At 41.6% G+C, this 27,790-nt stretch overlaps 1 protein-coding gene across 1 annotated transcript; it reads right to left on the bottom strand.

The window, feature by feature from the left end:
- Window positions 1-801: 801 nt before the first annotated feature.
- On the bottom strand, window positions 802-26,186 carry PRSS38 (serine protease 38; the record flags this gene model as incomplete). The annotated part of the gene is made up of 5 exons (XM_082650361.1): window positions 802-1,056; window positions 1,533-1,675; window positions 24,799-25,070; window positions 25,658-25,820; window positions 26,015-26,186. 5 exons carry the CDS (start codon window positions 26,184-26,186, stop codon window positions 802-804), a joined length of 1,005 nt encoding a protein of 334 aa, XP_082506487.1.
- Between the last annotated feature and the right edge of the window lie 1,604 nt (window positions 26,187-27,790).

Here is a 27,790-nt window from a genome sequence, read left to right as displayed (position 1 = left end):
CTTCCCGGACCAGGGATCGAACCCGTGTCCCCTGCATTGGCAGGCGTATTCTTAACAACTGCACCACCAGGGAAGTCCCCTCACATTATATCTTGATTATATTCGTGATTTATTTTCCTACTTCTTGATTTTTTTTCAAAATCTATATTTCTAAAATGCTAGTTTTAGTGTTTTCTGATGTTTGGCTATTTATTTCTGCTTTTATCTTTTTTAGTTTCGTGTGCCGACTCTCAGCTCATGTTTTCCATTTTCCAAATTAGATGTTTGAATATTTAAAACTCTTTGATATTGATAGGTCTAAGTTTTTAAGATGACGACCTTCCCTTTGCCCTGGCTTTGGTCACACCCTGGATTCTATATCCAGACACCAGGGTTTGTATGGCTATCCTTTCCAGAGATGCTGCAGTTTGGTTTATCCTTCTCCTCTCACCCTTCTGCCTGTCATTGTGATAAGGCAGGGTGATGAACATACTCTGTGTGCATGAGGGAGCCTGCACTCTGGATAGAAAGATGAACATAAGACTTCTGGGACACTTGCTTTGTAAATATTTAATATCTTACCAAATCTCAGGTGCCCAGAGCACTCAACCAATGTGCTCTGCTCTCCCATGTACCCCTGCCCTTCTGTGATGAGACCAGCCTCTGCCTTCCTGGGTGTGGCCCTGGTCAGCCTCCTCTTGGACCTCGCATGTGGGCCTGGCTGATTGCCCACACCTTGCTCAGGTGTGTGAAGACTTTGGCTGGAGCTGGGTAGGAACAGAGGCATGCAGCCATGAAGAAGCTGGATGAGGGCTGTGGTCCTTACAACATTGACAGGACAGCCAGTGAAGTCACAAGGACATTGATGGCAGCCCCCAGAGTGGAGGAGAGGGTAGGGAGTGGCTGAAGAGGTAAGGGTGTGTTTTCTATGTGATAACGAATCCATTCTGAGAAAAAGGAGACTCGGGCATAAACTGCAGGATACATAGGGTATGTACAACCACGCCCCCAGCTCACTACTCCAATTTGCATCCAGGTGCTGTTGAATTCACAGACAAGTGGGCCCCCAGAGTCACCCTGGAAAAAAGAGGAGTTTCTTGTGAACTGGGAGTTTGGGGCCTCCTGCATGAGGGTGGCCCAGTGCCAACACTGTGGGATGGGGCCAGGATCCTGCCACTCATGCAGCCCCACCTTGTCAGTGAAGAGGCCCTGCTGCAGGCAAGCAGTGTTCACTGCATTGTCCTGCAAGTAGAGGGTGGGTGCTATGGAGTGACAGTCAGCAGGCATGGCCCCTGGGCAGACGTGGAGCCCTGGGCTGCTCTGGCCAGCACTGGGGTCCACAGGGCCTGACTGAGGCCTGTGTTCCATTTGCACATAAGCTACCCTGTGGCTTCCCACTCAACCCATGGCTGCATGGAGATGTACTTCTGATCCCCACAGGAGCCAGGTGGTCTGGGACCACCTACCCAACTGGCAGAAGTGCCCCGGGCTTAAAGCAGATGGAAGATCTGAAATCCCTGGGCTTAGCCTCCCGCCCCCACAGTGGGTTGTACCTCACAAGCAGTCTTCATGTTCCTGAGGTCCCCGGCACACAGCATGTCCGGCAGAATGTAGGACGTGTGTCCATAGAGCATCTGGCATAGGGGCAATGGGACCAGAGGCAGCTGCACCTCCTGCAGCTTGTCTGAAGTGTCTCCTGTCAGAAAGGAGTGCAGGCCCAGTGAATGGTCTTCTCACACCTGTTCCACAGGGCACACCAAGCCCCAAGGCCTAGTGGGCTCACACTGGAGTTCCTTCTCTTACTCCCACCCTCCACATGGCTCCTTTCTCTGCAATGGGGACTCAGGCTTTGGTCAATAAAGTTTAAACATATGTCACATGACACTTCCTAAGAGAGATGTAAGAGCCAGGACTTGGTTCAGCCCATTACATTCCCATTGCCGTGGCTCAAGTGCAAACAGCTCCATCAGCTGAGCCCCTGGGTGAGAGTGAGCACATGACACAGTGCGTGCAAGAAAGTAGCCTCCAATTTTTGTGGGTTGTCACTCCATGTGTCCTTGTCTATGCCAATGGATATAGTAATTGCTCCCAGAAAACTTGCACTTTCCTGACCAATGTGCAAGTGGGCCTGCTCTACCTGGAGAGGAGCTGTTCTCACAGGTTAAAGACTCAAACGATTGGGTATCAAGTGGGGGCATGTATTTGGGGATGGCATAGCCTGCGGTAGGTGCGGAATCAGTTTTAGAGCTAACGAATGTGTACCTCGAAGGAAGAAAATGGGAAGCAGAATATCAGCAGTGTTTGCGGTTGCTGCTGTGTTGGCAAGTTAATATCAGGAGAGGAGCCATGGAAGAATTAGATGATTGCAAATAGGAATGCAGAGCAATAGAAGGAGTCAAAAAACTCAGGGTGGGGGATGCTGGAGAAGCAACACAGTGAAATGCAGTTAGGAAATACTTTTAACTACTAAGCCAGCTAAAAATCTACCTGAGGCCTTTCATTGTGCCCACAGTGGGGTGACTGGGAGTGAACTTCCCTCTACCAGAAGCTAGCAGTAAACATGTCTACCCAGCAGGCAATTATTTTCCATTGGACCTGAGTCAGGGCAGGGCTGTGGCCCCTGAGCAAAGAGAACAGATGAGGCAAGGTCTACAAGGGCCCCATCATCCTGCCTGGGGCACATTCCAGGCTGTGGCATGAGGAGGAGCACAGGCAGCTGGAATCCGCAAAGGCAGATGCCAGAAGGAGGGTGCTCCAGAGAGAAGGACCCTAGAGGGAACACAGGGGGCCTCAGTGCCCCAAGTCTGCCGTTGGACCCCGAGCCATGTGTGCAGAATGTACAATTCCACAGGAAGGGCAGAATGGCCAGGTTAGACTTCACAGTTCCCAGAGTCAAGAGTGGAGAGTCTTGTGGAGCAACCAAGACATTGAGTGAAAACAGTGTAGATGCAGGGTAAAATATCCCTTACACAGATGCCAAGGCCCACATGGAACCAGGTGGACAGAGGGCCAGAATGATGAGCTCTGCACAATTATTAGCACAGCACAAAGGAAGAGGTGTATCACAGAAGTGGAAGGGAGAAGTCAGCTAGCTGTAATTTCAATGAGTTCTTCAATTGTGGGCTAGTGTGCCAGTTCAGAATGATGAGAAATCAGACAAGAGGAGGATTGCACTCACTGGTAGGTCTTTCCCTTAGGTCTCCACTAGCAGCTCATGAAATATACTCAGGGCACGGCAGGGGTCCACAGAGAGGGCACCTCAGTGCAGGTGTTCAGAAAATGACCACTACCACTGGGGACCTGTAAGAACACAGCTTGCTTCCCTACTCACATGTGGAGCAGAAGCCTTCTACTGGTTGTGTGTGGGGGGCCACCACATACTCCTGCCCTCAGGACCTGGTACAGGTGGACTATTCTGGAGGAAGAGTAGAAACAAGCCCTACATCCCTGGAAAATCTGAGGTGCCAAGAGCCCACATCAGTAATACGAGAGGTCTGCTAACATGAGGGCAGGGTCTAGATTCTCTCAGAACCATCACAGATACAAAGCAGAGCTTAGCTGCCCCAAAGGTAGAGTAGTGGTGCACAGAGGTCCATTTCCAAATCTAAGACCTACAGCTCTGCCTGAGGCTGAGGCTGGGTCAGGGGATCAAGTTTCTCCTTCTCAATAGCAGCCTAGTAATGAATACCAAGAACAGCAATTTTCTTCTGGAGGGCAGGCAAAATGTGCTGTGGATGTACAGAGATGTGAAGTGAAGGGTGAAGCAGGAACAGAGAAACACCCCAGGTCTCACACAGAGCACAACATTGCAGCAGCCCACCATGGAGGGACCTGAGGCCTCTGGTGCTCTGAAGTCAGTAAGAGCAACAACAGAAGCCACAACCCAGCTCAAGTTCTCACTAGCCTGAATCAGCCCTGTCCCACCCTACTAATGCTTTGGCAGAAGAAGAGGAATGCCTATTTTGGGGTACAGAGACTTTAGTCTTAAATATTCTTCTATAATGTCTAACATTCAACCAAAAATTAAAAGATACACATATATACACACACACATGCACATACACAAAGGTATGGGGAAGGCAGGAATAAAACACTGGACCCACTGTCAAGAGATAAAACATTGAATACAGTCAGGCCCAGAGATGACCAAAATGTTGAAAGTATATTTAAGGAACATTAAAATAACTATGATTAATATGTTGAAGAAATTATTAAGAAGTAAACAACAAGCATGAAAAGAATGAAGAATTTAAGCAGAGATATGGAAACTACAAAAAAAAAAGGACCAATTGGAAATGCCAGAAATACACATTATCAGAGATTAAAAAATTACTTCATTGGGTGTATCAGCAGACTGGACACAAATGAGGAAAAAATCAATTAATGTGAAGATAGGTTAATAGCTATTACCCATGCTGAAACACAAAAGGAAAAGAGTGGAGAATAAAGCAAAACAGAGCACTTATGAGCTATGGGACAATAGCAGCATAACATATGTGGAATTATTCCCAGAAGAAGAGAGTACAGGGGATAAGAAATATGTGGAAATATAATGGCCAAGAAATTTCCAAAATTAAAGACTATAATAACCAGAGATTCAAGAAGTTCAGAGAGCCCCAGGCCAGAATAAAACAAGCAAACACATACACTTAGAAACATCATAGTCAATGGAATTCCCTGGTGGTCCAGTGGTTGGGACTCTGCCCTTCCACTGCAGGGGGCATGGATTCAATCCTTGGTTAGGGAAATAGGATCCTGCAGGCCGCATGGCAGAAAGAAAGAAAAGAAAGAAAGGAAGGAAGGAAGGAAGGAAGGAAGGAAGGAAGGAAAAGAAAGAAAGAAAGAAAGAAAGAAAGAAAGAAAGAAAGAAAGAAAGAAAGAAAGAAAGAAAGAAAGAAAGAAAGAAAGAAAGAAAGAAAAGAAAGAAAGAAAGAAAGAAAGAAAGAAAGAAAGAAAGAAAGAAAGAAAGAAAGAAAGAAAGAAAGAGAAAGAAAGAATCATAGTCAAATGGCTGAGAAAAAAAGTCAAGGAAAAGCCTGAAGACAGGGAGGGTGGGGAAATATTTCATACAGAATATCACGAATAAGAGTTACAAGTTTATCATCAAAAACTATGCAAACCAGAATAAAATGAAGCAGCCTCTTGCAAAGCAAATTAAAACCAGAAAACCATCTACCCAGAATTCTGTATCTAGAATTATCTTTCAAAACTGAAGGTAAAATAAAGACTTCTTCAGACAAAGAGATCTGTAACTCTTATTCATTGCTGACAGTGTAAAATTGTACATACATTTTGGGAAATCCTTTGTAGTTTCTCAGAACTGCATAAATAAGTAAACACATTGTCATGTATGCGCCCAAGAGCAATGAAAGCACATATGTAGAGAGAGTTGTAAGAGAATGTTCATAAGAGTTTTATTCACAATAGCCCCAAACTGAAGCAACCCAAATGTCAGTCAACAGAAGAATAGACAAATGAATTTTGGTATTTATGTGATTAAATATTCCTCAACAATAATCAAAAAGGAACTAATGATACATGCAAAACATGAATAAATCTTACAGAGTATATTGAGCAAAAGAGTACTGTAACTCCATTTATATAAAGTCCAAAAATATAAAACTCATTAATGGGGACAGAAATGAGAACAATACTTACCTTAGAAGAAAGAGTTTGGCTGCAAAGCAGTAAGAGAACTTTTTGAGATGATGAAAATGTTAAATGTATTGATTTGAGAGTTTCACGAATGTTTATAAGAAAAAGAAACAATCCTAAAAGCTAAAAAAAAAAGACCAGAAAAGCTCACTGAAGAACATTCAAAGAAGAGGTGAGTGAGTGGGAAACAGTGTGGTCTTGTGAGCTGAGTGTCAGAGAGTTCTTTTTGTTGGTAATTTTCAGAGGTTTGCTGGTGTGGAATAGGAGAAGAGGGAAATAAAGAAGAAATATGTATTGTATTGAAGTCAGAACGCATGTAATGTTATCTAAGAGACCTAAATAAAGATGGGGCTACTTTCTAGTTATTTTTGGTTTGTTGGCCTTGACTGAGAAACTGCAAAACTGCATTAGGTGGCCCTAGGGTTACTTGGACCACTTTTTTTTTTATTGCAGTACACGGGCCTCTCACTGTTGTGGCCTCTCCCGTTGTGGAGCACAGGCTCTGGATGCGCAGTCCCAGCGGCCATGGCTCATGGGCCCAGCCTCCCCACAGCATGTGGGATCTTCCCGGACCGGGGCATGAACCTGTGACCCCTGCATCGGCAGGCAGACTCTCAACCACTGCGCCACCAGGGAAGCCCTTGGACCACTTTTGATTTGTGCATCCTAGAGCATGTTCTTGCATTCTAGATGGTTCTCTCACTGAGTTCTGCTGAGGGAAGGCCATAATGCTGTGGTTGTATCTTGAATGAAGGGTAAGTCAGGCCCAGGGTCTCATACAGGATGAGAAGATATATAAAGGCAGCTTCCAGCTAGAAGAGAATGGAACCTGCCATTCTTTTATTTAGGTCCAACCTTCCCAATCTGTGGCATTAGTTCCTGAGGGGTAGTGGATTCTATGCCCCGGAATCCATGTATATACCATGATTGTCTGTGAGAGATTTGTGGAGAGGATCCTGGGAGATGGCCAAGCAGGAAACACGGAATCTGTCTCCCACCAGGACAACTGCACTGGCAGAATTTGTCTGATGTAAGTATTTTGGAACTCTAGAATCTGTTGAAGGCTTGGAGGGTAAATTGCAGTCAACTTTAGTCAATTTCAGCTCTTAGCACAGTAACAGCTACAAACCCCCACCCCTGGGACAGGCGGCTGTACACATATTCCTGGAGAGCTTGCACACAGCATGTGAGAGCCAAGGTGAGCAAAGAAGACCCTGTTCTCTGTATATTGGGGATCTGTGCTTTGATTGCTGTTCTGATCACAGAGGTACACACAAAGAGGGAGGCAGCCATTGTTGTTGCATCTCTCCCAATTGTCACAAGCACCTACTGCTCCAGATGAAGTGACTTCTAGGGAATTTATGGGGCCATGGCCCTTTTCTCCCTTCATTTTTCTGTTTTTGGGATCCAGACATTAAAGACTAGGACATTCAAAAGCAACTGAATATATGCGGAAAATTAGAAAGTAACCATGCATGCCCAGGTAAAGGTTCAGAAAAAACATAAGATCTCAACCTCAGACTGGTCCTCTGCACAGAGACAGCCTACAACAATCACTAACACACACAAATTTTTTTAAACCCAGCAAACCCTGGGTAAGGGGGAGGATCTGATTTCCATAGCTACCACATTGTTAGATTAAAATGTCCAGTGTTTGACAAAAAAACCCACAAGACATACAGAGAAACAGGAAATGGCTCAATCAAAGGAAAAATATAATTAACAGAATCTGTCCCTAAGAAAGACATAAAGGCAGATATATTAGATAAACTTTAAAACATGGTCTTAAAAATGCTCAAAGAACTAAAAGATGTGGAGAAAGTCAAGAAAATAATGTGTGAGCAAAGTGGAACTATCAACCAAGATAGAAAAATCTAAAAACAAAACAAAAAGGAGGGGCTTCCCTGGTGGCACAGTGGTTGAGAGTCCGCCTGACAATGCAGGGGACATGGGTTCGTGCCCTGGTCCGGGAGGATCCCACATGCCACGGAGCAGCTGGGCCCATGAGCCATGGCTGCTGAGCCTGCACGTCCGGAACCTGTGCTCCACAACGGGAGAAGCCACAACAGTGAGAGGCCCGCGTGCCGCAAACAACAACAACAACAAAACAAAACAAAAAGGAACTCCAAAGCTGAAAAGTACAATGACTGAAATGAAAACTTCACTAGATGGATTCAAAGGCAGCTCTGAGCAGGCAGAAGAAAGAAGCGGTGAACTTGAAGATAGGACAATAGAAATTATTGAGGTTGAGGAACAGAAATAAAAAAGATGGAAGAAGGGCTTCCCTGGTGGCGCAGTGGTTGAGAGTCCGCCTGCCGATGCAGGGGACACTGGTTCGTGCCCCGGTCCTGGAAGATCCCACATGCCGCGGAGCGGCTGGGCCTGTGAGCCATGGCTGCTGGGCCTACGTGTCTGGAGCCTGTGCTCCATGGCGGGAGAGGCCACAACAGTGAGAGGCCCGCGTACCGCAAAAAAAAAGATGGAAGAAAAGCAAACAGAGCCTAAGGGACCTGTGGGACACCATCAAGAAGGCAACATACACATTATGGGTGTCCCAGGAGAAGAGAGAGATAAAGGGGCAGAAAGATTATTTAAGAAATAATAGCTGAAAATTTTGCAAATTTAATGAAAGACATAAATATAAAAATCCAAGGGGCTCAACAAACTCCAGGAAAGATGAATTCAAAAGGATCCACACTGAAACACACTATAATCAAACTTTCAAAAGCCAAAGCCCAAGAGTGAATTCTGAAAGCAGTAAAAGAGAAGAGAATCATCACATACAAGGGATCCTCAATAAGATTATCAGTATATTTCTCATCAGAAACTTTGGAGACCAGAAGACAATGGACAGATATAGTTAAAGTGATAAAAGAGAAAAACTGTCAAACCAAGAATTTTAATCTGGCAAAAGTGTCTCTCCAAAGTGGGGAGGAACCAAGCTATTCTTAGAAATTCCTAGATAAACAAATGTAGAGTGGGTTTGTGACCACTAGACTTGCCATGCGAGAAATGCTCAGGGGAGTACTGCAGGTAAAAAAAAAAAAAGGACACTAGACAGTAACTTAAAGGCATATGAAAAAATGAAGATCTCGATAAAAATAAATACATTGTTAGTGATAAGAGCCAATATTATTTGTTTTTGTTTGTTTCTTGCGGTATGTGGGCCTCTCACTGTTGTGGCCTCTCCCGTTGTGGAGCACAGGCTCTGGACGCGCAGGCTCAGTGGCCGTGGCTCACGGGCCCAGCTGCTCCATGGCATGTGGGATCTTCCCGGACCAGGGCATGAACCCGTGTCCCCTGCATCGGCAGGCAGACTCTCAACCACTGCACCACCAGGGAAGCCCCAAGAGCCAATATTATTGTAGCAATGTTTTGTAACTGCACTTTTTGTTTTCTACATGATTTAAAAGACCAATGCATTTAAAAGAATTGTTAGTTTATGTTTGGGAGCACAAAATGTATAAGATGTAATTTTGTGACATCAACAACCAGACTGGCTGTGGATGGAACTCTAAAGGAGCAGAGTTTTTGTATGTTATTGAAGTTAAGCTGTTGTAAATTCCAATTAGAATGTTAAAGGTAATCCCCAAGATAATCACAAAGAAAATAGCTATAAAATATACACAAAAGGAAAGAAATTTAAACATTTTACTACAAAAAATCAACTAAATACAAAAAAATAGTCATGCAGGAAATTAGAGACAAAAAAGCTACGGGGCATATAGAAAACTAGTATCACAAAGACAGAAGTAAGTCCCTCCTTATCAATAATTACTTTAAATCTAAATAGACTTAAACTCTCCAATCAAAAGGCAGAGATTTTCAGAATGGATTAAAAACACGTGACCTAACTATATGATGACTACAAGAGTCATTTGAGATCCAAAGGCACAAACAAGTTGAAAGTGAAAAAATGGAAAAAGATATTTCATGCAAATAGTAACCAAAAAAGAGCAGGAGTGGTTATTCTAATATCAGCAAAAAAAAAAAATAGATTTTTAAATCAAAAAAGTTTATAAGAGACAAAGAAGGACATTACATATTAATAAAAGACTCTAAACAGCAAGAAGATATAACAATTATAAATATTTACATCAAAATATATGAAACAAAAACTGACAGAATTCAAGGGAGAAATAGAAAGTTCTACAATAATATTTGCAGACTTCTATACCTCTCTCACAATAATGGATAGGACAATCAGACATAAGATAAACAAGGAAACAGAGGACTTAACACAATAAACCAACTAGATAAAATAGACATATACAAAACATTCCACCCAACAACAGCATAAACATTTTCCTCAAGTACACGTGGGACATTTTCCAGGAGAGACCATATTTTAGGCCACAAATTAAATCTCAATAGATTTAAAAATATTGATAGGATGAAAATTTCATGACATTGGACTTGGCCGTGATTTCTTGGATACAACACCAAAGGCACATGTAACAGAAGAAAAAATAGACAAACTGGACTTCATGAAGATTTTAAAATTTTGTACACGAAAGACACTATCCACAGTTGCCTTTTTAAGGCAACGTATGGTCTAGGAATAAATATTTGCAAATCATATATCTTATAAGGTATTAGCATCCAAAATATATAGAAAACTCCTAAAACTCAACAACAAAAAACCCCAAACAACCCGATTCCAAAATGGGCAAAGAATTCAAATAGACATTTCTCCGAAGAAGACATATGAATGGCCAATCAACACATGAAAAGATGCTCAACATGCACATCAAAACTGCAATGAGATACCACTCCACACCCATAAGGATGGCTACCATCAAAACACAGAAAACAACAAGGGTTGGCAAGGATGTGGAGAAATTGGAACACTTGTGCACTCTTGGTGGGAATATAAAACGGTACAGCTACTATGAGAAACAGAATGGAGGTTGCTCAAAAAATTAAAAATATAATTACCATTTGACCCAGTACTTCTATTTCTGGGTATATACCTAAAGAATTGAAAGCAGGGGCTAAAATAGCTATTTGTACATCCATTTTCATACCACCATTATTCACAATAGCTAAAACATGGAAGCAACCCAAGTGTCCACTGACTAATGAATGGATTACCAAAATGTGGTGTATGCACACTATGGAATATTATTCAGCCTTCAAAAGGAATGAAATTTTGCAGGCCTAAATAGACATTTCTCCAAAGAAAACATACAGATGGCCAACAGGCACATGAAAAGATGCTCAACATTGCTAATCATTAGAGAAATGCAAATCAAAACTACTGGTGTATCACCTCACACCAGTCAGAATGGCCATTATTAAAAAGACTACAAAAAATAAATGCTAAAAAGGTGTGGAGAAAAAGGAACACTCCTATACTGTTGGTGGCTTCAGCCACTATGGAGAACAGTATGGAGGTTCCTTAAAAAACTAAAAATACAGTTACCATATGATCCTGCAATCCCACTCCTGGGCATATCACCCAGAGTAATTCAAAAAGATACACGCACCCCAATGTTCATAGCAGCACTATTTACAATAGCCAAGACATGGAAGCAACCTAAATGTCCATTGACACATGAATAGATAAAGAAGATGTGGTATATATACACAGTAGAATATTAGTCATCCATAAAAAGAATGAAATAATGCCATTTGCAGCAACATGGATGGATCTAGAGATTATCATATTAAGTGAAGTAAGTCAGACAAAGACAAATATCATATGATATCACTTATATGTGGAATCTATAAAAATGATACAAATGAACTTATTTATAAAACAGAAATAGACTCACAGACATGGAAAACAAACTTATGATTACCAAAGGGGATAGTGGGGGTGGGGGGAGACAAACTGAGATATATATACTACTATATATAAAATAGATAAACAAGGACCTACTGTATAGCACAGGGAACTATATTCAATATCTTATAATAACCTGTAATGGAAAAAATATCTGAAAAAGAATATATATATATATAGAGAGAGAGAGAGTTTAATGGGTATACAGTTTCAGATTTACAAGATGAAAAGAATCCTGGGGATGGATGGTGGTGATGGATACACACCAATGTGAATGTATTTAACACCACTGAACTGAACACTTAAAAACAGTTAAGGTGGTAAATTCTATATTTTGTGTATTTTAACACAGTAAAAAAAAAAAAAGATTTGTGCTAAGAAGTTCCCTCAAATGAGAAGACCCAAGAGGGTCAGGATCATAAAGCAGATACAAGTTACACTGTACTAATTTCCCTACTTGAGAGATGTTTACATAGGTATGCATTATATTATTACAAACAAACATAAAGAGGATCACGTATGAACCAATGAATAATGTTTTTTGAACCATGAATTAGGATGACTCCCATCCTCTGCCCCTGATGGCCAAAGAAAGCAAGATAGACAGATACCAGACATATGAAACGACACTGGATGTCTGATAAGGGAGAGAGGACTGGGATGAACTTGGGAAAGGTCTCCTAGAATGAGAATATCGTGGAGAATTCATATGATCTGGGCCTACAGAGATCGTGGGTGTGCATCCCCCCGTTCCCCTGCAGAGGTTGGGGTGCAGAGATTTGTAAGATAAACCTGGGGGACGAGAAATATTGCTAGGAGATGAGTGGTCCTGGTTTCAGAGTAAACTGAATTTGAGCGTTGGGTCAATCATTTCCTGAATGAGGTTAAAAATGAGACTATTGAAAAGTATGTTGGAAGATTACTGAAGGTTTAAAGCAACAATAATGTCAATATAGTGTGCAGAAGAAAAATATAGAACAATAGCATAAGGAATTGAAGGGGGAAATGGAGTTATACTATGTTAAGTGTTTATCTGTTAAGCAGTAAACTATAAACTGAGGGGAGATGAATTTCATTAATTAATCCAATTCTCCATACTTTCCTACATATATGCCCTTTGCCATATGTCTTTGCAGTCACTCCCATTGAGAGGTGTAATGTATTTTCTCAGTCCTTAGGTCTGAATTTTGCCACATGACATGCTTTGTCAATGGGATTTGAGCAGAAGTGTTGCAAGCAAAGGCTTCAAAAAGTGTTTTGTTTCTCCCATAATTCAAAAAGAGTCATGTACCACAACATTCATTGCAGCACTATTTACAATAGTCAGGACATGGAAGCAACCTAAGTGTCCATCGACAGATGAATGGATAAAGAAGATGTGGCACATATATACAATGGAATATTACTCAGCCATAAAAAGAAATGAAATTGAGTTATTTGTAGTGAGGTGGATGGACCTAGAGTCTGTCATACAGAGTGAAGTAAGTCAGAAAGAGAAAAACAAATACTGTATGCTAACACATATATATGGAATCTAAAAAAAAAAAAAGATTCTGAAGAACCTAGGGGCAGGACAGGAATAAAGATGCAGATGTAGAGAATGGACTTGAGGACACTGGGAAGGGGAAGGGGAAGCTGGGGCGAAGTGAGAGAGTAGCATTGACATATATACACTACCCAATGTAAAATAGATAGCTAGTGGGAAGCAGCCGCATAGCACAGGGAGATCATCTCGGTGCTTTGTGACCACCTAGACAGGTGAGGTAAGGAGGATGGGAGGGAGATGCAAGAGGGAGGGGATATGGGGATATATGTGTACATATAGCTGATTCACTTTGCTATACAGCAGAAACTAACACGACATTCTACAGCAATTATACTCCAAAAAGATGTTTTAAAAAAGGTGTTGTGTTTCTCCACCACTGCCTGTGTACATTTTCTGGGCAGCCTGCTGGACAGTGAAAGATGCATGAATCAGAGTCTAGCACTCCAGCTCAGTCTGTCACAGGCCAGCCCATAGAGAGACAACCATTAAATACACAGGCAAGCTCAGCCATAACCAGCAGGACCACACAGCTCAAGACCTGTTCATGTAAAAGTGTTGCCAGTCTGGGCTAAAAGGTAGTGTGATGTTCGAAATGTCGAAAAGGCTCTGGGCCCCAGGAGAGGCTGGGAAATTTGCTCAATGTGGTATTTTTCAAGGCCCTTTTAAGAAGTAGCTAAGGAGCAGGATATCTCAGAGAACAGTGCCAAGAGCCATGGAAAACAATGAGTCATTCAAAATCTTAGCAGGTTTATTGTAGAAATTGGGGAACTAATTCTAAAATTCATATGGAAACGCAAAGGACCCAGAATGCTCATGATAATCTTGAAGAAGAGAAACAACTGTGGAGGATGTGTTAAGACCAGACTCATCATAAAGTTATGGTAAACACAGCACTGTTGTACTGGAGAGATCCATGTGGCAGAATAGTAAGCCTGGAAGTAGACCCACACACATACGGTCACAAGATGTTTGACAAAGGTGCCAATACAGGTCAGTGGGAAAAGGCGATATTCTTTACAAATGGTTCTAGAGCAAGTGAATATCAATATAGAAAAAAGTGAACCTTGTTTTTTTTCCTCACATCACATGCAAAAAATTAATTTTAGATGGATCTTATAACTAAAGGTAAAAATTAAACTCATAATGCTTCTAGGATAAATGGAGAAATTATCTTCATGAGCTTACAATAAGCAAATCTTCATAAGCAGGGCACAAAAGACCCTACATATGAAAGAAAAAAAGCAAGCCATAGTCTAGCAGAGAATATGTACATACCTATCAAAGTACGTGTATCTAGAATACATAAAAAATTCTACAAATCATAAAACCTCAAGAGGCTATCACGACACAATGATCGGCATAGCTAAAGTGAAAAAGACTGATACTATCAAGTGTTGGCAATGATGTGGAGCAACTAGCACTCTCATACATTGGTGATGGGAATATAAAAAGTCACAACCAGTTTATAAAGCTGTTTGGCAGTTTCTAATAGAGTTAAAATTACCCCACCCTATAGCCAACACATTCTATATTACCAAGTATATCCCCAAGATAAGCAAGTACGTTTGTTCACAAAAGGACTTATACAATAATATTTGTTGTAGATTTTTTCATATGACCTAAAAACTGGGGACAACTCAGATGTCTATCTAAAGGAACATGGATAAAAGAAATTTTGCCAAGTTGATACAATGGAAGATTAAATGACAGAAAAACAAGACGACTACTGATATGAACAACAATGTGGATGAATCTCACAAATAGCAGGATGAAGGAAAGAGAAAAAAGAATACATGCTGTGTGATTTCTTAAACATGAGGTTTAAGACAAAGCATATCTGGGCTTCCCTGGTGGCACAGTGGTTGAGAGTCCGCCTGCCAATGCAGGGGACACGGGTTCATGCCCCAGTCCGGGAGGATCCCCCATGCCGCACAGCGGCTGGGCCCGTGGGCCATGGCCGCTGAGCCTGCGCGTCTGGAGCCTGTGCTCCGCAACGGGAGAGGCCACAACAGTGAGAGGCCCACGTACCGGAAAAAAAAAAAAAAAGACAAAGCATATCTAAGATTCCACTGCCAAATCCAAGGTCATGAAAATTTACTCCTATGTTTTCTTCTAAGAGGTTTTTTTGTTGTTTTTTTTTTCGGTACACGGACCTCTCACTGCTGTGGCCTCTCCCGTTGCAGAGCACAGGCTCCGGATGCGCAGGCTCAGCGGCCATGGCTCACGGGCCCAGCCACTCCATGGCATGTGGGATCTTCCCGGACCAGGGCACGAACCTGTGTCCCCTGCATTGGCAGGCGGACTCTCAACCACTGCGCCACCAGGGAAGCCCCTAAGAGTTTTATATTAACTCTTAATTTTAGGTTGTTGACCCATTTAAAATTTTGTGTATGGTGTGAGATGGGGGTCCAACTTCATTCTTCTGAATGTGGATATTCAGTTGCCCCACCATCATTTGTTGAACAAACTACTCTTTCCCCATTTAATGGAGTGGCACCCTTGTCAAAAGTCAATTGGTTATAGATGTATGCATTTATTTCTGGGCTTTCAATACTATTCCACTGATCTATATATCTATTCTTATGCCAGTACCACATTGTTTTGATTATTGTAGCTTTGTAGAAAATTTTGAAATCAGGAAGTGTGAGTCTTTCAACTTTGATCTTTTTCAAGACTGTTTTGGCTATGCAGGTTCCCTTCCAATTCCGTAGGATTTTGAGGATCAGTTTTTCCATTTCTGCAAAATGTTGGAATTTTGATAGAGACTGCACTGAGTATCTAGATCACTTTGGGGAGTGCTGACATCTTAACAGTATTAAGTTTTCCAATTCAGGAATGTGACTTGTCTTTACATTTATTTAGATCTTGTAAAATTTCTTTTAGCAATGTTTTGTAGCTTTCAGTATACCAGTCTTTCACTTCCTTGGATAAATTTATTTATAGGTAATTTTCCTTTTGGATGATATAGAATTGTTTTCTTAATTTCCTTTTTCAATTGTTCATTAATGTGTATAGAAACTGATTTTGTGTGTGTGTGTTGATCTTGTGCCCTGCAAATTTGTTGAATTTGTTTATTGTCTGTCATCTACGAAGAGAGATAGTTTTACTTCTTCATTTCCTATTTGGATGCCTTTCATTTCTTTTTATTGCCTAATGTATCTGTCTAGAGTCTGGTACAACATAGAACACTAGTGGTGAAAATTAGCATCCTGTCTTGTTCCTGATATTAGGGGTAAGTTCTCAGTCTTTCTTCACTGAATATAATGTTAGCTGTGAGTTTTTCATAAATGCCTTTAATCATCTTGAAGAAGTATCTTCCTATTCCTAGTTTTATGACTGTTTCTTTAAATTATGAAAGGATGTTGGATCCTGTCAAATACTTTTTATCCATCATTTGAGATTATCATATGGTTTTTTTCCACTTTTTAATGTGGTATATTACATTGATCAATTATTGTGTGTTGAACCTCCTTTGTATTCCAGGAATAAATCCTACTTTGTTGTAGTGTATAATCTTTCTAATATACTGTTGGATTCAGTTTGCTGGTATTGGTTGATGATTTTTGCATATATATCCATGAGGGATAGTGGTCTGTGATTTTCTTTTCTTGTGGCATCTTTGTCTGGCTTTGGTGTCTGCGTAATGTTAGCCCCATAGAATGAGCTCCTCTCCTATTTTTTGGAGAATCTGAAAATAATTGGTGTTAATTTTTCTTAAAATGTTTGGTAGTATTCACCAGTGAAGTCATTTGGTCCTGGACGTTTCTTTGTTGAGAGGTTTTTGAATACTGATTAAATCTTTTTACTTGTTATAAATCTATCCAGAAATTTTATTTTTTCTTGATTCAGTTTTGATAATTTGACTGTTATAGTAATTTTCCCATTTCATGTAAATTATCTAATTTTTTGACATAGAATTCATTGTAGTATTATCTTATAATCCTTTTTATTTCTGTAAGGTCAGTCGTGATGTTCCCTGTTTCATTTCTGATTTTAGCTATTTGTACTTTATCTTTTTTTTTTGTGGTCAGTCTAGCTAAAGTTTTGTTAATTTTGTCAATCTATTCAAATAACTAACTTTTATTTCATTCACTCTAATTTTTTCTATTCTCTATTTCATTTTTTTCTGCTCTAATCTTCATTATTTCCTTCCTCTTGCTAGCTTTGGGTTTAGCTTGTTCTTTTTACAGTTCCTTAAGTCATAAAATGAAGCTATTTATTTGAGGTCTGACTTCTTGTATAGCTATAAATTTCCCTCTGAGCACTGATTTCACTGCATTCTATAAGTTTTGGTAATGTGTTTTTGTTTTTATTCATCTCAAAATATTTTCTAATTTAATACGTGATTTCTCCTTTAATCTTTGTTTGTTTAAGAGTTGTAACATATTCTTTGGAAATAAGAAAAGTAAACCTAATTGAAAGAAGTATAATGCTAGGAATAAAGAAATTAGATTAACATGTGCATAAAGCCAGATAAGCATGTGCTGTATAAAACAGCAATAAAAGAGAATAATCTTGATTGTATAAAAAAGATGGAATGAAAATACTGGAAAACAGTAACATACAAAATGGAAGTAACATATGAAATAATAAAGCATATATGTTCATATATATAAATATATGAAACAGGGTATTTTTTCCTTTGGATAACATGTATAACTGAACATACATGAGTATATATGTTCATAACTCATGTATGTTCAGGTGTGCATGTTAAAAAGTTAAGAAGAGCTACAAGAAGATTAAAAATTGGAAATTTTTTTTTTTTTTTTTTGTGGTACGTGGGCCTCTCACTATTGTGGCCTCTCCTGTTGTGGAGCACAGGCTCTGGACGCGCAGGCTCAGCGGCCATGGCTCACGGGCCCAGCCACTCCGCGGCATGTGGGATCTTCCCGGACCGGGGCACGAACCCATGTCCCCTGCATCGGCAGGCGGACTCTCAACCACTGCGCCACCAGGGAAGCCCAAAAATTGGAAATTTAACTTGCAGAACAGTAGACAGTAAAAAAGTAATATAGAAAATCAGGGACTTCACTGGTGGCGCAGTGGTTAAGAATCCACCTGCCAATGAAGGGGACACGGGTTTGAGCCCTGGTCCGGGAAGATCCCACATGCCACGGGGCAACTAAGCCCATGTGCCACAACTACTGAACCTCCATTTTAGAGCCTGCAAGCCACAACTACTGAGCCTGTGTGCCACAACTACTGAAGCCCACATGCCTAGAGTCCATGCTCCACAACAAAAGAAGCCACTGTAATGAGAAGCCCGTGTACCACAACGAAGAGTAGCCCCCACTCTCAGCAGCTAGAGAAAGCCTACATGCAGAAACAGACCCAACACACCCCAAAATAAAATTAATTAATTAATTAAAAAAAAGGAAATCAGTCTATTGGAAAGGGAGAATGACAGGGAAAATATTTAAAAGAAAGCAGCAAACAGACAGTACAAAATAATAATTTAGAAATAAGTCTACACATGAGATTTCTGGCTAGGATGGAGTAAAGAGGTCAGCAAACCCTTTCTCCAATAAACAAGTATAAAACTGAACAAAATTATTTTTAAAAATTTCAGGGCTCCATAGGTCAAACAAAAGCAAAGGAAACTTGAGAGGTGCTTATTCATGAACAACTGGTAGAACTTTGGGTAACAATGGCAAAAGTCTGACCTAGTTGTCTGGGGCTTCACCACTCTTGACACTCCTCTATCTCTGCTCTGTCACTGTGGTAGTTTTACCTTGGTAGGGCTGGCTGGGAAAGCAGTTTTTCTGCCAGAGGGAGAGAACTTGACTTGGAGGGGACAGCTGAAAAAAACAACACTCTGTACTGTCATTTAAAGTATTTAGGTTTGTAGGAAATGAGCAAGGAAGACCTAAAGCAGTATTGGTCGGAGACTGTCATTCTGGGTGGGGTGAACAGTGTCTCTGATGGAAATTTATGGGGACTCTGGAAATAAGAGAGCAATAGAAAGGCTAGATAAATCTCCACTGATCCCTGGGATGACTGTGTAACTATATGTATAAACATGGAGGCACAAGTGGGCTCAGTGAAAAAAGCTGAGGCAGACTCAAGAGTCACACAGACTCTAAATGTGTTCACCAGCCTCCACACAAAACCCACTGTCAAAGGTGGAAGACTTAGAAGTTTGAGATGCCCAAATCATTGGCTAACCAATGAGATATTAAGACACAGTGGTGACACTTAGGAAGACAGAATAAAAATAATAAATAGAAGAATTAAGAATAAAAAAATGAGCACAGACCTCAGCAACTACAAACTACAAGAGAGATTCTGCAAACTAAGTCCAGGCAAATTACTCAAAACAAAGCAAAAGAAATCAAAACCTTCAGGGAAAATCAGAATCCAAAGTTCTTACAATGTTTTATGTATGTCCAATTTTCAACAATAAAAATTCTATGCAAAAAATAGGAAAGTATGACCCATATTCAGGAAAAAACAAGTCAATATAAAGAAGCTCTGTGTGGCCTCAGGTGTTGATTTTAGTTGATAAATATTTCAAAACAGTTGTTATAAGTATGTTAAAAGAATTTTTTTAACTACATTAAAAAAGTTAAATGAAAATATCATGATAATGAGTCAACACATAGGGAATCTTAGCAGAAATACAAAAACTATAAAAAAAGAATAAAATGAAAATTCTAAAGTTGAAAAGTTCAGTAACCAATATTAATAATTCAGTAGGTTGGATCAACAGAAGATATGAGATAGCAGAAAAAATAATCAGTGAAATTGAAGCTAGATGAGTAGAAGTTATCTAATTTAAAACACAGAGCATAGACTTCCCTGGTGGTGCAGTGGTTAAGAATTTGCCTGCAAATGCAGGGGAAATGGGTTTAAGCCCTGGTCTGTGAAGATCCCACATGCTGTGGAGCAACTAAGCCCATGTGTCACAACTACTGAGCCTGCACTCTAGAGCCCATGAGCCACGACTACTGAAGCCCATGTGCCCAGAGCCTGTGCTCCACAACAAAGACAAGCCACTGCAATGAGAAGCCCACACACTGCAATGAAGAGTAGCCCCTGTTCACCGCAACTAGAGAAAGCCCAAGAGCAGCAATGAAGACCCAATGCAGCCAAAAATAAATTAATTCATTTAAAAAAAAGAATAGAGCAAAAAAAGTGAAGAAAAGTGAACAGACCCTAGAGACCTGTGGATGCCATGAAGCACATCAACACACATGTAACAAGACTGCCAGAAAGAGGGGAAAGGAGAGAGGTGAGAAGAGGAGAGGAAAGAGAGAGAAAGGGAGGGGGGGAGGGAGAGAGAGAAGTGCAAAAAAAAATTGAAGAAAATGTGGCCCAAAACATCCTGAATTTGATGAAAAAGAATCTTCATATCTGAGAATCTCACTGAACCTCAGGAAAGATAAACACAGAGATACACATCTAGACACAATATGATTAAACTCCTGAAAACCAAAGACAAAAGACAATCCTGAGATCAATAAGAGAAAAGCAACCAATTACATGGTGATAAACAGTATGGTTAATAGCTGACTTCTCACCAGAAACAATGAAAGCCAGAGGCAGTAGAACAACAGGCTCAAAAGTGTTGAAAGAAAAAACGCTTCAAGAAAGAATTCTGTATCCAACAGAACTATCCTTCAGACATGAAGGTGAAATCAAAATATTCCAAGATAAATGATGTATAAATATATGTATCTATTATAGATTTTCTTTGTGGTTAACATGTGGTTAGCATTATATAATGCTTCTATATATACACATGATTATTTTACATTGCTGATCTTTTATTTTCAAATGCATTTTAACAACACTGCATTTTTACTCCCCTTTCTTCAAGATTACTGTTTTTGACATCATATTTTACTTCTTTTTGTTTTGTGTATTACTTAACTACTTATTGTGGATATAAATGGTTTTGTTACTTTCATCTTTTAACCTTCTTACTAGCTTTGTATGTGGTTGATTTACTATCTTTACTGTATATTTGCCTTTACTGATGAGCTTCTTCCTTTCATAATTTTCATGTTCTAGTTGTGGCTCTTTTTCACTTAGAGAAGTCCCTTTAACTTTTCTTGTAAAGCTGGTTTGGTGGTGCTGAACTCTTTTAAGTTTTCTTGTCTGTAAAACTTTGGATCTCTCCATCAAATCTGAATGAAAGCCTTGCCAGGTAGATTATTCTTAGTTGTATGTTTTTCCCTTTCACTCTTTAAATACACCATGCCATTCCCTTCTAGCCTACAGAGTTACTGCTGAAAAGTCAGCTGATAGCCTTATGGGAGTTCCCTGTATGTAACTTGTTGTTTTTCCCTTGCTGCTTTTAATATTCTCTCTTTATCTTTATTTTTTGCCATTTTAATTACAAGATGTCTTGGTGTGGTTGATCCTGTTTGGGACTCTGTGCTTCCTGGACCTGATGTCTGTTTCCTTTCCCCAGTTAGGAAAGTTTTCAGCTATTATGTCTTCACATATGTTCTCTGCCTCTTTCTCTCTCTCTTCTCATTCTGGGACTCCTATCATGCAATTGTTAGTATGCTTGATGTTGTCCCAGAGGTCTCTTAAACCATCCTCATTTCTCTCTATTTTTTCTTTTTTCTGTTCTGTTCAGCTTCATTGATTTCCACTACTCTGTCTTCCAGCTTGCGGATCCGTTCCTCTGCATCATCTAATCTATTGTTGATTCCTTCTAGTGTATTTTTCATTTCAGTCATTGTATTCTTCATCTCTATTTGGTTCTTCTTTATATTTTCAAATTCTTTGTTAAAACATCTAACTGCTCGCTCTGTTCATCCATTCTTCTCCTGAGTTCTTTGGTCATCTTTATGATCACTACCTTGAACTCTATCAGGTAGATTGCCTATCTCCACTTCACTTAGTTCTTCTTCTGGGGTTTCATCTTGTTCCTTTATTTGGAACATGTTCCCCTGTCACCTCATTTTGACTAATTTGCTGTGTTAATATCTATGTATCTGGTATGTTGACTGCATTTTCCCACCTTGGATAAATAGCCTTTTGTAGGAGACATTCTATGCATCCCAGCAGTGTAATCCCCTCTGGTCACCAGAGCTATATGCTCTAGTGATGCCCCATATGTGGGCTGCGTGGGTCCTCCTACTGTGGCAAGCTGAGTTCTGAGGACTGTCTGGTAGGCATGGCTGACCCCCAGTCAGATTGGTTGCCAGGCCCTGCTTTGTGCAGAGGCTGCCAATTGATTGTTGGTGCCAGGTCATGAGGTGGCTGCCTGAGTAACACTGTGGGGTCCTGGTGCTAGTGCTGGCTCACTCGTGGAAAGAGTCAAGGTTCTGGTGTGGGTGATTGTGGGGTCAAGATTCTTGGACCTAGTGTTGGCCTACTGGTGAGTGGGGCTGGATCCCAGGGTGGTTGGCTGAGGAGTCCAAGATATCTCAGAGCTGGTGTTGGTCTGCTGGTGAGTTGGCTGCTTTCTACAAGATAGGGTGAAAGGCTGTGCTGTTTCTGGGGTGAAAGGCTGTGGTGTTTCTGGGGCTGGTATATGCCTGGTGGTGTGTGGGGCCAGTGGCCAGGAGATCTGGACCTGGTGTCTGCCCACTGGTGGGCAGATGCCAGGTCCTGGGGTTTCTCGTTGCAGATCCTAGGGGCCCCAAATCTTGTGTATTGCTCTGCTGGTGGGCAGTGCTCAGGCCCAGCTTGTCTCAGGGCTGGTGCCAGCTTGATGGAAGGTGAGCTGGATCCTGCCATAGTAGGCTGTGTGCCTGCAGTTGTCCTGGGCCTGTTGTCCACCCACCGGTGGGTGAGGCTGGTCCTGAGGCCAGAGCCAGCTCACTGATGAGTAGGGACAAGCCCCAGGGGTTTCTGGGGCTTGTGCCTCCCCACTGGTGGATGGAGCTGTGTCCTGGTGTCTCTGGCTGCAGGGCCTTGTGTGCCCTGGGTCTACTGCCTGCACAGTGACATGTGGGGTCAGGTCCTGAGCCATCTGGTAGACAGGGCCATGTCCAGTGGTGGCTGTTGTCTCAGGAAGTCTTAAGGTAACCTGTCTATTGGTGGATGGGCCTGTATCCAGCCCAGCTAGTTGCTAGAGTTGAGGAGTCCCAGTACTGGTGACTATAGGCTGGTGGGCAAGGACAGGGCTGAGTTCTGAGGCTAATAAGCTAGATGGAGGATTCCAAAATAATGCTTGTCAACACAAATGTCCATGTGGTAGAAAGAGCTCCCCAAAATAGCGCCACCAGTGTCTGTGTCCCCAGGGTGAACTCCAGTTGCCTCCTGCCTCTCTGGGAGACCCTCCAAGATCAGTAGGTGGGTCTGACCTACGCCCCTTTCAAATCACTGCTTCTGCTCTGGGTCCTGGAGCATGTAAGATTTTGCATGTGCCTTTTAAGAGTCTTTATTTCTCACAGCTTTCTGGGTCTCCCAAAATTAAGCCCTGTTGGCCTCCAAAATATTCCTGGTGCATGACCCCAGGACTGGGGAGCCCAATGTGGGGCTCAGACCCTTTACTCCTTGGGGAGAAGCTCCATATTTGTAATCATTCTCCTGTTTATGGGTCAGCCACCCAAGGGTATAGGTCTTGACTATACTATGACTTTGCCCCTCCTATCCATCTCTTTGTGGTTCCTTCTTTATATCTTTAGTTGTAGAAAACCTTTTCTGGTGGATTCCAGTCTTTCTCATCAATAGTTTTTGTATCAGTAGTTGTAATTTTGGTGCTCCAGTGAGAAGAGGTGAGCTCAGGGTCTTCCTATTCCACCATCTTGGCTATATCTCCCTAACTCTGGTCTCTGTCTTTTGATTTGCAAGTTTAACCCATTTACATTTAAAGTAATTACTGACAAGGAGGAACTTGCTTCTGTCATTTTGCTACTTATTTTCTACATGACCTATAGCTTTTTTCCCCCCTCATTTTCTTGTATTCCTGTCTTCTTTGCATTTAGTTGATTTTTTGTAGTGAAATGTTTAAATTCCTTCTTAATTTCCTTTTGTGGTTACCATGGGGACTACATTTAACATTTAAAGTTTTAACATTCTAATCTGAATTTATATCCACTTAACTGCAATAATGTTTTTTTACTTAAGTAAACCAGATATGAAACTTTCTTAAACTGGTGTAAGATATCAATCTGAAATCTCCAAACCAAGCCACAGACTTAATAGTAAACCATTAGAAGCATTTCCATTAAAATAAAAAACAAGAAAAGTAGACCTAGCAACATTTCTACTAGAGGTTCTAACCATTGCAATAAGAAAAATAAATAAAAGATAAAATATAGGAAAGGAAGTGATGAAACAATATTTATTTTAAGAAAATATGATATTAAAAAATCTAGAACAATTAAATAATCAACTGATAAAATATTATAAATGAGTACTATATGGTGGCTGGAAACAAGATCAACGCACAGAAATCAACAGCTGTGTCTGATTAGCAAATGCAATTAAAAATAATCTTTTAAATAACCATAAAAATTCTAAATTATGCAGATTTAAACCTAGAAAGAAAGTGCAAGGCTTTTATGGATAATTAGAATAAATAAAATGTTTTTTCATAGGTTAAAAAAAGATTATCTCTAAATTGAATTTAAAATCGTAAGAAAAACTATGTTTGGAAATTTGTGTTCTCAGTATACTAAATATTCATTCCACACTCAAAGTAGATGTAACTACTTCTCTGTAAACAACAAAGCCAGCCAGGAGTAAAACAAAATTCTACATTGACAGAGAAACAGATAGCGATTGATGGATAGGGATTCCAGTCCTCAGATACTTGCAACCCCTTAATGGACAGAACATGTTCTCTCCTGTAATGTCATAGAGCCATCATCCCTTCCACAAGCTCCAATAATGGGATCGACCCTGCACTTTGTTTTCTTACCTTGTTGGGAGATGGATCCCCATCCTGTAGCCCAGCAAGAAAGGTTCGAAAGAGTCACATCTGGGGGTGCAATACAGATGGGAAGCACAGAGTCGGAAAACACAATGCGAGTTTTCAGCTGCACCAGAGCGATGTCGCCTCCAACAGGATGGTACATTTCATATGTGGGGTGTATGATCACCTTATTCACCTCAAACCATTGGGTGTGATTGCCTGCAACCCTGAGGTCCACAAGGCCCACATACATATCAAATGCTTCAATGACCTTGTTCCTGTAGGGACAGAGGACAAAGGCATAGTGGTTTGAGCACTTTGAACCTGGGAAGAGGAGCTTCCATGAGATCACAGACTCAGGGAGTCCTGGAGCATGGCAGCCTGGGTATCCAAGCTCTCAGCCAGGATGTGGAAAGCAAGCCCTTCCAGCACATTAGGGACCTGACTGTCTGGCAGAATTGCTCCCAACAAAATCCTGACCTGAGCCCATGGAGGATTCAGGGACCCACCAAGACCTGCTGGACAGCCCAGGATGGTGAGCTTGTCAGATGTACAATGAGCTGCCAATGAAGATAACTCTTTCATCACCTCTCATCCTGTGATTTGTCCTCTCTTCTCTCCTCTCATCTAAGATGTGGCTCCTCTCCTCACCTCTCATCCTATTATGTGGTTCCACACCTTTCTGGAAGAGCTGATGTCCCTAAAGGAGCCCTCAGCCCTGTGCAAGAAACTGTAGTGGATGGAGCTGTGTGCTGGGTCCCACTCTCTCCCCTGCCTCCAAGAAGTCCCAGTCCTATGTGACCCACGTGGTTGGTCGTGCAGCCCTAGACCTCCATGGGAATGGTATCCAGCACTGCCCACTCACCTGCCAAAGCAGTGGGCGGCTGACAGGATCCAGTATTCATCAATGATGGACCCACCACAGATGTGGAAGCCTGCATAGTGCACACTGACCTGCCACGGCCACTTTTTCTCAAGGGTATCCACGCCTCCCATGATCCTCCCCTGCCTATGACGCTGGCCACAAGCTGAGGAAAGAAGGACAGAGTATGCGAGTAGCAGTGGCACCAGGGCAGGGCTGGCCACAGGCAAAGCCGAGGAGGGTGAGTGGGAGGAGGGAAAAGGGGGAGGGCCGCGGAAGACTGGGTCTCCACCCTTGGGGGGAGGAAGGCCGGGATTCACCGCAGGGACCACCGCCAACCCGGGCTTGGAGGGGTCCTACCTACATCACGGCTAAAGGCGACCCCTTCACTGGCAGGGTGCCTGTGGGCCGTGGCTGCAGCCTGGGTGTGAGGCAGGAGAAAGAGGAGCAGAAGGAGGCTCGGGGTCCTGGACTCTCCAGGCCCAGTGCGAGGGCCGGTCAGATCGGCGGCCATGAGGTGGGAGTGCCTCATGGATGCGAGGGCTAGAGCACGCAACCTGTGACGTCACAAACATGCGACAGTGCCCAGGCACACGATGGCATTAAAGCGTGACAGCATAAACACCGGCTCTGTCACTCCTCAGCTGGGAGCCAGATCTCAATGGTCCTCCCCTCCATCACCCCCCAACCCTGCTATGGCTGGCTCGCTGTGGTCTCATTCCCTAGAGGGTAGTCAGTAGACTCTGGGTGGTCTTGCTCCCCGGATGGTGGTGGTCATTGGTTTCTCTCCCCACTCTTGGCTGATGCAATGGAAAGAATTTCGTCCTGTGTCTCCCAACATCCAGCCAGTAAGCTGGGGTTTGGTCATGTCTCAGTTGCAGCATTCCAGAAATGTACAAACACTTTTCACGCCTCTTCTTGATCACATTTGCTAATGTGCCATTGAATAGAGCAAGTTATACAGGTGTTGGGAAAAAAGCGATGGAAAAATGCCTTATACTACTTAAGCCTTCTCTCTGGAAACTTCAGAACTCTGCTGCTGTGACAATACATACGGAAATGAACAGGACTGTATTCCAATAAAACTGTATTTACAGACACTGAAACTTGAAGTTCATTTAATTTTCACGTCTCACAAAATATTCTCTTGTTTTACCCCCAAGCAATAAAAAGTGTACAAACCATTCTTAGTTCAGAATGTACAGATGTACATTAGTTCAGATGTACAGAAACAGGTAGTTTGCCAACCTCTACTCTGTTTCTTATATCTCGTTTTTTAAAATAGATTTTATTTTCTATAGCAGTTTTGGGATCACAGCAAAATTAAACAAGGCACAGATATTGTTAATGGGGCAGGCAATGCATGTGTTAGGGTAGGAGGTATTGGGAAATCTCTGTACCTTCTATTTCTTGATATTAATCCCTTGTCTTTTATATGTATTGCCAATAATTTCTCTTTCTTCATTGTTCCTTGTCCTTTAATATGTTTCAAGTGTGTTCATAACTGTTCAATGGAGAATTTTTATAATGGCTGCTTTAAAATCCTTGTCTAATAATTCAACAGCTATGTTAGCTTGATGTTGGTGTCTATTAATTGTCTTTTCTTATTGAAATTGAGAGTTTACTAGTTCTTAGTGTGACAAGTCATTTTGGACTGTGTCCTAGGCATTTTGAGTATTACTCTATGAGACTCTCTGGTTCCCACTTAAATCTTCTATTGATATTTTAGCAAGTTGCAAACCTGTTTAGGTTCAGAACGCACATTCTGGCTCACTCTGGTGGACTGTGGTTCCAACAGCAGTTTAGTTTATCACGTCTCTGCAGGGCTATTCTGGTCTGTCCACTTGCATGTTTCCCAGATGACAGGACTCCACCTCACGGTCTTCTCAGTGCTGGCTTGAGATGGGGAATGGTGTTACCTCCTACTACAGGTGGGGAGAGAAGACAGTCTCCACAATGTGTCTGGCTTGTGTGTCCCATCCTTCCTGCAGGGGGTTGTGGAAGTCAGATAGCACTGGTTCTCAATCAGGGGTGATGTTGCAAGGGCACATTTGGTAATAACTGGATACATTTCTGATTTTCAGAATTGGGGGAGTGTGCTATTGGCATCTGGTGGGTTTTACAGGGATACTGCTA

The sequence above is a fragment of the Grampus griseus genome (assembly GCF_964374135.1).
Source record: "Grampus griseus genome assembly, chromosome: 3".
NCBI classification, from domain to species: Eukaryota; Metazoa; Chordata; class Mammalia; order Artiodactyla; family Delphinidae; genus Grampus; species Grampus griseus.
Note: the sequence above shows the minus strand (reverse complement) of the source record. Positions and strands in the feature narration are given on the sequence as shown.